Source organism: Brassica oleracea, chromosome C6 (genome assembly GCF_000695525.1).
Source record: "Brassica oleracea var. oleracea cultivar TO1000 chromosome C6, BOL, whole genome shotgun sequence".
Taxonomy (NCBI): Eukaryota; Viridiplantae; Streptophyta; class Magnoliopsida; order Brassicales; family Brassicaceae; genus Brassica; species Brassica oleracea.
In genome coordinates this window covers 19,492,806-19,505,737 of record NC_027753.1, presented here as the reverse complement: position 1 = coordinate 19,505,737, position 12,932 = coordinate 19,492,806, and the positions used below count along the sequence as shown (strand labels likewise).

General features: G+C 34.1%; 1 protein-coding gene across 1 annotated transcript; it reads right to left on the bottom strand.

Annotated features, from left to right (window-relative positions):
• Positions 1–975: 975 nt before the first annotated feature.
• Positions 976–3,112, bottom strand: LOC106300950 (GATA transcription factor 8-like). Its single transcript, XM_013737228.1, has 3 exons — positions 2,918–3,112; positions 2,054–2,315; positions 976–1,960 (listed from the first exon to the last, which is right to left on the bottom strand). The coding sequence occupies exons 2-3, from the start codon at positions 2,288–2,290 to the stop codon at positions 1,223–1,225; spliced, it is 975 nt and encodes a 324-aa protein (XP_013592682.1). The 5' UTR covers positions 2,291–2,315; positions 2,918–3,112; the 3' UTR covers positions 976–1,222.
• Between the last annotated feature and the right edge of the window lie 9,820 nt (positions 3,113–12,932).

Sequence of the window (12,932 nt, the reverse complement as noted above, 5' to 3'; positions counted from 1 at the left end):
AAAGTAAATAGGGTTAACTATCAACTTTCATAAATAAAAAAGTACTTGCTGTAAAATTTATATAGAACCTTATAAGCATCTTCATTTTTAGAGGTAAAAATAAAACACATCTCTATTTTAGAGTTATTATATTTTAGAGGTAAAAAAAATAAAATAAAATACATTGGAGATGGTCTTGGTCATTAAAAATCATCAAACCAATACCACCTGATTTTATTAAAAAAATGTTAGAATCCATTAACCAATAACAATTAAATTGGAGAATTTTAATAATCGTTACAAATTCACATCCCACTAAAATCTTTCTATACTTTATAGATTTTTCAATATACATAAATATTTAAATAAATAATAACTAATTTTTATTTTTTGAATAGTACATGTTTTAATTTGAACTTTTTTTAATTTTTCAAAAAAAATCAAAAATTTAATTTCAAAATCCGAAAATTATTATTGAAACTATTTCTAAAAATTTTAATATTTGTTTATTTATTTTTTAAAATTCTAAACCCCACCCCCAAAACTCTATCCCTCAAATCTAAAACCATAAGTCTATAATAGTTAACTTTATGCTATTACTTTTTGGAAATTTCTTTTAGTATTTTTTTATTGGAAACTCTTTTGGTGAAAAAAAAACTTAAAAGAGTCAATTTAGAGAATTTCTCATAAAAAATGTAATCAGTTTGTTGGCAAGAAAAAGCAATGTATTTAGCTTTGGATAAAAAAGTGTAGCTTTAGGGGTAAGCTGAACAAACCATCTACATTGGGCTATGTTTTACGCTTCCTCTATAAAACTGACATACCCGGGAGGGAACTACTCGTTCGTATCAATCACTTTGGAGACTATTGGGATTTGGTCATGACACCCACAATTATCAAAATAAAAAGTAAAAAAAATAACCATCTAATAATTAACAATTTATAAAATATGGTTTTAACATAAACAAAAAATCTTCGCAATAAAAATACAAAGAATTGAAAGAGAAAATGAGAGGAATATTTAATGGAAACTCAACACTTAACTTTCTCTAATGTCTTCAAAATCTTCTGCTTTGCCCATTCACACTACAAATACAAAATACAATCACAATCAATTCTCTTCTAATTTCTGATCTCCTCAAATTGATTGTTCCTCTTCATTCATCTCTTCTAAATCTAAAACTGCCCCCTGACTCTTTCCTACTCCTCTCAACTCTAATCACTTCAACACTTGGAGATTGAATCATCTCTCTCTCGGTTTTAAGTCTACACCAGTGTAGGCATTGTTCGGAATCAAATCTTGCATATCATTCTCTTCGGTCGTGTAGCTTCCATCCTTGCATCTCTTGCTTCTCATTTCAGCCACCTTCTTGTGTGAGTTTGAGTGAAGAGCCGGAGTGAATGTTGGACTAGCAGCTGGACGGTACTCCGGGAAAAGCCTTCCTGACTTGTAACGCACGCCACACGCGTTGCAAAGCGTCTTTGGACCGTTAGGTCCAAGCCTCCATTGTGGAGTCTTGGTGACCTCACAGTGCATACATTTCCTAACTGGATTTTGGTCTAAACTATACGAATCAACGTTGCTGTTTCCATTCACTTCAAGATCAATCCCTGAAGAAGAAGATGAAGAAGTAACCTTGGCCTTCTTCTTCTTCTTCTTAGTTATCATCTTGCTGTGGTCGGAGACAAACTGCTTCGGTATTCTAACGATGAGGCACGAATCAACAATGTCTTTGACTCCATCCTTCTCATGGAGATGTGGACGAGGGCGCTTAGTGCGTGGACGACCCTGCTTTCCAGGGAGGACAAGTGAGGTTGTGTTGGTCGTCTGAGACGATGAGGAGCTGCTTTCGAGCACCGACACTGGACTTGAACTTCTGAATGTGCTATAAGAAGACGATGAGTCCATGTTCGTTGAAAACGAATCTTCCTTCTTCTCAATCAAGCTCGGTGGCCTTTCAACCTTAACAATATCTTCAAACTGTAGTTTTTCCGACAAAGAAACATATAAGTCAACGTCAAAACAAAGAAGAGTGCAGAATCACATAAAGATCAGGTTAGGGTGGAAACTGACCGGAACATAGAGCTCAGGTGAAGAGTCAGAGTTTGTGTTGGTGTTGGAAGAGAAGAGTGGATCAGAAGCGGGCGGCCACGTGTCGTGATGAGTGGTCCAGATGTTAGGGAAAGAGTCGGATTCACCGATGTCGAAACCGACGTCGATATCACCACCGGGAAAATCAAGAATGTCGTCCATGTTGTCAAAGAAGTTGCCACAATCAAGATCCTCAGGGAAGAAGCTTTGTCCAATCATCTTCTTGTTACAGTTTAGCAATTAGCTGGAGAGAAAATGAAGTTGATAAAAATGAAATGATTGATATATAGAGGAAAATGACAAGAGTTTGAACAGACGAAGTTTCTCAACAGTTTCTAAAACTTTGAACCACATTTTGGAACCATCTTCAGAAATCAAATTTTGAAAATGAACATGCTTTGGCCCACTTTTTAATTTTTTTTGTTTTTTCAAGTGGGTTACAGAAATAATGGCTATACAAGGACCATTCTTCTAAGTTCTAAGTACAAATTCAATTGCAATAGACCAATGGCTCTACAAGTCAAAAGTAACCGTTAATTAAGCATTCTTGATTACCTAGCTTTCTAGAATTTTTCTTTTAACACACACAAAAAGAAAAAAAGAATCGAAGTTTCAATTTTCTCAATTACCAAAACAGAGAATAAAGAATGAAAAAAAAAAAAAGCAGAGTTCTAAGGAAATCAGAAACAGAGAATTGCACCACCGACACCTCATTAACTCTGCAAAACCCCATTTTTATACACTACATAGTCTTAAAACTACATTTCACATCCAAGAATCCCCAAGAAAAGCAAACACGAAACCTAGAATGGGAGTGTGAAATAGATTTATAGAGGGAATTCAAACCTCTGTTCAGTGTGCTATGCAGATCGTATGAGAGAGAGAGAGATGGAATATAAGAAGAGAGAGAGAGAGAGGAGATTGCTTAGAAAGGAAAAAGGAGTGATTGATTGGAGAAATGGGTGAATAATGGAGAGCAATAGCTTCTCTCTGATTATTATAAAGAGTTAGGTTTGAGAAACACCTCTCTCTCTCTCTCTCCTTAATTTCTGCTAGCTGTATTTTACCATAACTTACCCTGTCTTCATTTGGAAGTCTCTTTCCTTATCTCTCTCTAAACAATTTCATATAAATAAAAAAATATCTTAATCTCACCTCCCTCATGTGGGTTCCATTTCTGGTTGAGACTTTGGGTCTAATTGGTAATGGCTGTAGTTTTAAAAATTTTATCGTAAAAAAAAATCCGTAGATTTTTTGCTGTGGCTTTAAATTTTATTGCTGTAAAATTTTATGAAAGCACTAAAAATTGCTTTGGATATTTGGCTCTGCAGAGCACTTATATAGTAGTAGATTATTTCTACAGATGTAGTTTAAAAAAAAATTTAAAGCTTGATTGCTCTGAATTTGGTGCTTTAGAAATAAATAGGACTGTGAACAGCACCTACAACAACTACCAATCACCCCCTTTGCCAAAGATGATTTTATTCACAAACCATGCTTTGCTGTATAAAAGTTACATGTGTTTTTGTAAAGCAATGGTTTTAAGTAAAAACTTATTAAGTTAAAAGTTATTTATGTGTTGTAACGGAAGATAAACACATGAACTTTATAGTATCGAATTGTCATAATAACAAAAAGAATTGTCATTAAGTGAGTATGGACTTTTATAATTTAATTATATGAAAAAAGAAAATATATTGTAAGATTATAACGCGCATAATGGTTTTGCTCCTAATAAGAAAAGTCAATGAACTAATGGGAAGGTGAAATGGCACGAAGGAGATATACGATGTTTACGCGTACATGTAATTCCAATTTTACATTAGAACTTTTTTTTTTTTTTGACATCCGTGGTGGATCCCAGGCGGTAAGCCTAGACTAATCCCCACGAGACCTTTCATCCGGGCACACAAGGTTATAGGCGGGAAGGTGGCCAAGGCGACTCGAACCCAGAACGGACACTTCAGCTGGAGTTCCATTACCACTAAACCAAGAACTCTTGGTTATTTATTTTTTTATTAGGTGTTTTCCTGCACCATGTGCTGTAAAAAAATTTTTAAATCTAAATTATATTTAGAAATAAATTTTATTAAATATTACAGATTTTACTATTTTTTTACTAATATTTAATATATATTTGATATATATTAAATCAATTTGTATAAAACTAATAAAAATGATATAACATTGTATAATTATCAAAAATTTAGCCTAAACAATATTTATAAAATTTGTAGGTATATAAAAAACTAATGATCTTACGATTAGATATTTAAATTTTAAAAAAAATTGTAGAAATTTTTGAAATTTTTAGTAATACAAATTGTATAATTATACAAAAATAATAATATTTCAAAATTTGAAATGTTATATATGAATATATTTATTTTATAGATGATGTATGATCTATTACCATATTTAAAAAAAATTTACCGAAAGAAAATATCAATATTAAATGTAATATATGAATTATTATCATATTCTAATAAGTTTGCCAAAAATATAAATCAATATTAAATGAAATTATCCATGTCATATTTTTTCGGAAGCCATGTCATCAATTTCAGTAGACATGTCATATTTGTTTTGTGAAATTGATTGTAGAGAGGACATGTGCCAAAATCACTTCGCAAATATAGTCAAGCGGATTTATTTTCTTACTTTAGCTAATTTATATCCCATTGTCTATGCCACCAACTATGTGTTGCAAATCTATATATATAAAAAAGTATTTGCCTCCTTCCTGTTGCGCCACGTCATAAAGTCGTTGATTGTGAGTGCGACACTTGTCTTCTTTGCCTAAAACTCATCGTTTCATTAAGTTTTGATGTGGGCTGCTGCGTTTCATAATTTTTTACGGTTTAGTGGGCTTTTAGTTCACACCGTGATATAGCCCAAATACAGAGAGATAGTCAATATAATGAAAACATATGTAAAGACTGAAACTTTGGAAACGAGAAGGAAAAGAAGGAGCGTACCGTGAGTTTTTGGATGCTACTGACTTCGCCTTGGTTGGAGGCGATATCAACGGTGATGGTTCATTTCGCCGCCACCGTAACTCAATAACATTCAAGAGTTTAAAATTATTGGCGATGGGTTTTGAAGAGTATGAAGAGGAAGAGGGGAGAGGATGATGAGCAACAACACTGAAGAGGTTAAAAAAGAAAATCAAGCCAATTAATAAAAATATTTCACAGTGTAAGCGGTGGCGAGTAAATCAGATCGGTTTCTCAATTCGGCTATGACTCGATCAAGAGAGAAATATAGTTTTTTTTGTCCAAATAAATAGATATTATCAAAGCAAAGATTGCTCCGAACGAATCATAAAAAGATAAGGGAAGCAATCAAAGGTTTTTATTTCATTTTTTAATTAGTTATTGGGAATTAACATGAATGGAAGTGCCATACACGCGCAGAGACATGCGTGTTGGTGAGATATGAGATACATATTTTAACTTAAAAGGGAAATAGACAGGAAGCAATGCGTTCAATTCCCATTGAGTCTTTTCTTTTGAGCCTTTTGTTTTAAAGAAAAACGACAAAACATAACCGGATTTACTTCTGTTTAGTTTAGATTCGATTCAGCTTAAATGCATGCATGATTTTAAGTTACACAAGTTTCATTCAATAAATAAATCAACAGAAAATTTTATTGTAAGAAATTAAGTTAATTGAAATTCATAAGACAGAAAATAATAAATAATTAAATAAAATTTTATAATTATCTAGCTACTTATATTTATATATCAAAATAACATAAATATATGATTATAATTAATATTTAAATAAAAAATTCGGGCGTAGGGCGTAGCCCGGGCCGATCCTAGTTAGATATATTTTTTGGGCTTATTTGTGAACTACCCATATTTTGAATACAAATTAGGTGAATATTATTGATTTTGACATAATATAATTTCTGACATTTATGCCATAAAGTGTCCAGTTATATCTTTTTTATTTGTAGGTATCAGGTAATTGTGTTAAAGTGAATAACGTGGCCAATAGAATATAAGGTCAAGAGCACTTTAAAATTATTCCAAATAAAAGAAAGAGGAACCATCCACGTATATTTTTGTTGACCACATACATATGCATGAGTATTTTATTTCATATCAATGAAGTAGTATAGGATTATAACTCCACCTACAACTCATTAATACTAAACATATCTAAATCTCAATCTTACCAAGACCCTTAAATACTAAGCCCTAAATTTTAATCAGTAAACCATAAATTCAAATATAAACCATAAACTCAAATATAAATCAAAAATCCATATAGAATGGAACAAAGAAAATAACATAGCACATATTAGTGAATTTATGGAATGTCTATTATTGCAAAGAAAAAGTTAATGTCGACCCTAACCATATTCCCCCACCTTATAAATACTAAACTCTAAACTCTAATCACTAAACTTTTACCTAAATATAAACCCTAAATCCAAATATAAACCCTAAACTCAAATATAAACACTAAACTAACATAGAATAGAACAATATAAATAACATAGTACATAGTCATGAAATTATAAACCTTAAACCCAAATATAAACCCTAAACTTAAATAGAATGGAACAAAATACATAGTATAATACATATTGGTGAACAAAATAACACTTTCTATATTAATCATCAAATGGAACGATACACGATAGGGGCAATATCAAACCTCAACCATACCTTCCAAATACTAAACCCTAAATCTTAATCACTACACCCTAAATCTTAATCACTAAACCTTAAACCCAAGTATAAACCCTAAACCCAAATAGAGTGAAACAAAATACATACTATAGTACATATTGGTGAAATTATGAAACATCTATGATTTCATGGAATAAATTAATGTTGATCTACCCCTCACCTACTAAATACTAAACTCAAAATCCTAATCACTAAACCATAAACCCAAATATAAACTTTTTACATTTCTATTCCATACGCACAAAATAGTATAGAATACAATATTACAAAAACTGTTCATCTTCTCCGATCAATTCAAGAACATTCACAGCAAGAAAGATATGTGCAACTGACGACATCCATAGGAATAGTACATGTAACTGCCTCGTAAACCGAAGAGATTAAGGCGATTGAAGGAAGAGTTGACGAATTTCTCGACAGTTCCGTTTACGTTGTCGGCGACTCCATAGATTTCAAATGCGCAAAGCTTCCTTTCAGTAGACAAGCGAGCCGTTGCAGATGGGCATCTCCTAGCCAAAGATACTCCAGAAATGGTTTTGGTGGTTAATGTGGATCAAAAGTGAGTAAGAAACAACTCAGTATGTGATTCTCCAAAGACCACGATGCATGTGTGTTAGTTAAGTATTATTAATTTAATTTTTTTTTGTTTACAGGTTTTACCGGTTGTGTAAGAGGGTACAGTAGTATTATTATACAAAAGATGCATGGTGTATTGGTGTATTAGGTAAAGTGGCTACTCTGCCTATTACCGTTTTTTCGTTACTATAGGCTACAATTTCCCATATTTTTTTCTAAATACGTATTATTATTTTGGAAAATGCATGTAAAACTACTTCTGATGTAGAGGCTTTAGGAAACCTCACTCAACTTGATTTCTTTCTGTTTATGACAACAAAAAATAAAGCATTTACGTGTTTTATGTATCAAAATGATAAAACACTGTCACTAGGCTTCGTGATTATACTAATTACTTCATCGTGTTAACATATTTACAATAATTACTTCAGCGTGTCATTATATTTACAGAAATTACTTCATCTCTTGTTAACATGTTTTCTTATAGCTGTAAAATATATGTAGCTTTCCTTTTCTTTGACATCTAAAATTACTTCGTCTTGTTAACTTCACATATGTACAGTCAATCGACAGAAAATATATGGATTCCTCAAAAGTTTCCTGAACTAATTGACTTAATAATAACTAATTAAACATAATGATTAATTTTTAACAAATTTGAATTAGATTGTTTTGCCTTTTTTAATAGTTAGATAAAAAAGGCAGGCAATTAGATCCCCTAAAGTTATTCCTATAAACGAAGGGTTGATCATTATCTGGTTGAAATCAATTAAATGATAATAAAAGATCTTATCATTTTCATATTGTCGATATCATCATAAGGATTCTTTTCTAAGTTTCTAGTCTTACTGAACAATGATGATAACAAATTATACAAAACACGGATAAACTTAATTGGCGCAGTCACCAAAAATCAAAGACACAATGGATCCAATGATAACAAAGCCACATTCTTAGACATATATAGCCAGTGACATTATCTTCTATATCCCCATTTTCTTAAGCTACCTTCGACCATACTCTTAGTTTCGTTACTTCAAGCACACTCTCACACACTTTCCTACGGAAAAATTATATTCCCTCCGGATACGAATGTAAGATGTTCTATATTTTTATCTTGTATATAAATATAAGATGTTTTGAAATATAATTAATGCATTTATTTTTAAAATTTAAACATAAATTGAAAAGTAAAATTATGTATGGTGAAACTTTATTGATATAATCAAAAAGTAACAATTAAAATAATATATTTATTGTTTCTTAATATGTGTATAAAACGTTAAACATCTTATATTTAAATACAGAGAGAGTAATAAAATTACATGATCTACCAATTTAATTTAATGCTGATTTTCTAAGGTTATACTTTTGCACTTTCTTTTTTTTTTCTTTTTTTTCTTTTTGGAGTAATTAACTTGGACTTCACTCCATGCAGGCACACACTATCACTTTCTTCTAAAAGACTCCTCTCCATTATACTACGACTATAAACTATATCATGAAGGTGTTTATATATGACAAAAGATATATCATGAAGGTTTTTATATATGTAACTATAAACTATATGCACATGAAAACATGCACCATGTATATATATATTGCATCTCGTCAATGGTTGTATATTGAGATCACTTACAATATAGGAAAAATAATATCTATTTATTCAGATATATATTATGCTATTGATGGATAATATACCGAGAAAGCATCAGGCCCTGATGGATTTTCCTCATGCTTCTTCCAAACTAACTGGGAAGTGGTGGGTGGAGACATTGTCAAAGAGGTGCAAGAGTTCTTCCAATCCGACTGTATGCCGAGAACTGTAAACGAAACACACATCAGATTAATTCCAAAAATAACAGGTGCTAAGAGAGTTGCTGAATACAGGCTTATTGCGTTATGTAATGTCAATTACAAAACCATCTTTAAGTTAATCTCGAAACGCCTACAGCCTCTACTCAAAGCAATCATTTCTGAAACACAGTCTGCCTCTGTACCTAAAAGAGCGATCTCAGACAATGTGGTAATCACCCATGAAGTCCTACACTATCTGAAGAGCTCAAAGGCAGAAAAGTACTACTCAATGGCTATCAAAACCGACATGAGTAAGGCCTATGAAAAGCTAGAATGGGAATTCATACGCATGGTCCTAGAGAAAATGAACTTTCACCCTACTCTAATCACTTGGATCATGCAATGCATTACGTCGGTGAGCTATACTTTCATTATAAATGGTGCAGCTATAGAATATGTGAAACCAGGAAGAGGGATTAGGCAGGGTGACCCTATATCACCTTACCTCTTCATCCTTTGCAATGAAGTCCTCACAGGCCTCTGTTCAAATGCGCAATGTAAGGGGCTTCTCAAAGGAGTCTCGATAGCAACACACTGCCCCAGCCTCAACCACCTCTTGTTTGCTGATGACACCATGTTCTTCTGCAAAGCAAATAAGAAAAATGCAGACACACTCAAGACTCTGTTGACAACATACGAAGCAGTCTCAGGTCAACTCATCAACAAACAGAAGTCATCCATCTTTTTCTCTAAGCGAACAAACCAAGCAGTGCGCACTCAAATGAAAAGCATTCTCGATATTGAAAAAGAGGGTGGAGTAGGTAAGTACCTGGGCCTCCCTGAGCACTTTGGTAGAAGGAAAAAGGATCTGTTTGCATCCATTGTCGACAGAATCAAGTAGAGAGCAGTCAGTTGGTCTTCAAAATATATGTCAAGCGCGGGCAAAAGCACAATGCTAACCAGTGTCCTAACCTCAATGCCATCACATTACATGTCCTGCTACAAACTACCTCAATCCCCATGCTCGAGCATTCAATCCACAATTCAACACTTTTGGTGGGACTCTGAACCTGATAAACACAAAATGGTGTGGATATCTTGGGAAAAGATGACAAGACCGAAAAGAAATGGGGGACTTGGATTCGAAGATATTACCTCCTTCAATGATTCATTGCTTGCAAAGTTGGGATGGCGCATCTTGTAAAACCCATCATCACTCCTAGCTCGCTGCTTACTTGGTAAGTACTGCCACTCGGAATCTTTTTTAACTTGCAAGACCCCTGCTACGGCTTCACACGGCTGGAGAAGTGTCCTGATAGGCAGAAACCTTCTACTCAAGCAACTTGGCTGGATGATAGGTACTGGTGAAGAGATTAACATCTGGGATGACCCATGGCTCTCTCACAGTGAACAAATCCGCCCCATTGGACCATCACCCGAGAACTACACAACGCTAAAAGTTTCAGACTTTCTTCTACCAGACACGGCTGAATGGAGCGTTGAGAAAATCGAGCAGATTCTACCTTTTCACAAGAAGCAGATGCTGAAGTTATAGCCGAGCAAACTTAGAATCCCCGATGAACTTGTCTGGCTCAAAAACCCTACTGGAGAATACTCTACAAGATCTGGATACCAAACTCTAATGGAAGATAAGCTCAATGCTGCCCCTTTAGACCATCTTTCCTCTGTCAATTGGTCTGCAAGCATCTAGAGTATCAAGACATCTGAGAAGATAAAAACTTTCATCTGGAAATCCCTACATGGAGGCTTACTAGTAGGGGAACAATTCGCCCTTCGCAACATTCAGGTGAACTCCCTCTGTGTGCGATGTAACGCAGTCGAATCAATCACCCATCTCATATTCCAATGTCCATATGCAGCAAAGGTCTGGGAACTAGCCCCCGTATCCACTGAGATCAGAGCAGAAACGTTCGATACCTTCCATGGGGGATGGGAAATCGTCAGTGAGACTCACTCTCCCCCCCCGGTGGGACTTGAAACTGGAACTCTTGCAGCATCGATCGTTTGGAACCTCTGGATCTCTAGAAACCAATTGGTCTTCCAAAAGAGGGAATTCACACCAGAGGAAACCCTTCTCAAAGCGACCTCAGAAGCTAGAGAATGGATGATGGCCCAACTTCCTCTAAAACCCCTCCATTAAAACCGTTGATCAGACTCGAACAAAACCCTAGACGACCTGGAGTAACCTCGATCTACACTGATGCAGCTTGGAACTCCACCACGTGCGCTGCAGGATTCGGTTGGATCATTGATGATCTGGTTTCTTCATCCCAGCACTCTGCGACTTCACAACACGTCTCGTAACCCCTTCTGGCAGAAGCTTTGGCCGTTCGTATGGCCATAAACTTTGCCCTCACATGCGGAATAACATCGAGATCTTCTCTGATTCACAAACCCCTTATCATGACCATCAACAAGAAAGAGATGCATCTAGAGATCTTCATAACTCTCCGTGATATCTACCTCCTTGCATGTTCCTTTAATGCTCTTAAGTTTACTTTTATTCCTAGAACCGTTAATGATAAAGCTGATGATGTAGCCAAACAGGCTCTATGGACTTTGAACCCATTTTAAATTTACTTAACAAAAATTTTGGTTTGACAAAAAAAAAATATTATGCTATTGAAAAGTTTGAACCTCGACCTATGGTTAGGACCAAAATGTTCGTGTAACTTGTGGCACACAAAGAAATAGCTTTCTCTTATGTATGTGGATCATTAATCTAAAATTGATTAAGACATCTCAACAAATATTGATTAAAACGAGTAGATTTGTTTTCAAAAACGCTACTTTCTCTAACCAAAGTATTTTTAGTTCCAGTAAAATCACTCAAACTCATGTATGAATAAGTAGGTAAGGATATCTATGAGTGTGGTAATACTTCTGAACTACACCTGAATATCAACACCTTATTAGAAAGAGAGATATTTTCAATCCAAATTTATTGCAGAGTTAAAATAACAATATTATATTAACCTATTTATTTGTTTTGTGTTGGAAAAGGCTAAACTCCTCAAAAGATTTCTTTCTATGAGCTCAACAATTACATGACTAAATAAAGTCACACTGAGATGTCTCGATATCACACATATATATAGTAATAAATTGCCACCTCTATCACAAGAGTAATAATAAAAATCCGTGACACATGATCTACATAATTTATGTTAACTAAGGGTCTGTTTGTTTCTCCATCTGGATGAAGATTAGAGTTTTGTTTGTTTAGGCACTAAAAGTGCAACTCATTCAAATGGATCATCCGGATGACTTTTGGAAATTTAGGCCTAATTTTAAAGTTCATTCACTAGAACCAATTTGGATCATTTGAATGGAGATGGTTCATTCAAAATAGTATAATGTCTATTATACCCCTAATGTAATTCACAAATTACAAACCTAAACATAATATCATTTTTGTCACAAACGAAAACTGACAAAACTATAAAAACACTTTTTCCCGTGCTAAAAACTACTTTTTCACGCTAAAACCCCAAAACGCATTTTCCCGCTAAAATTGCAAAAAAATGTTTTCCCGTCAAAATTGCAAAAACTTGTTTTTCCGCAAAAACCGAAAACATGTTTTCATGCCAAAATCACAAAAAAATGTTTTCACGACAACACCCAAAATACATTTTTCCGTCAAAACACAAAAAAAAACACGTTTTCCCGCCAAAGTTGCAAACCGTGTTTTCCCGCCAAAATTGCAAAAACGTGTTTTCCCGCCAAAACCAAAAAATGTGTTTTCCCGCCAAAACCAAAAA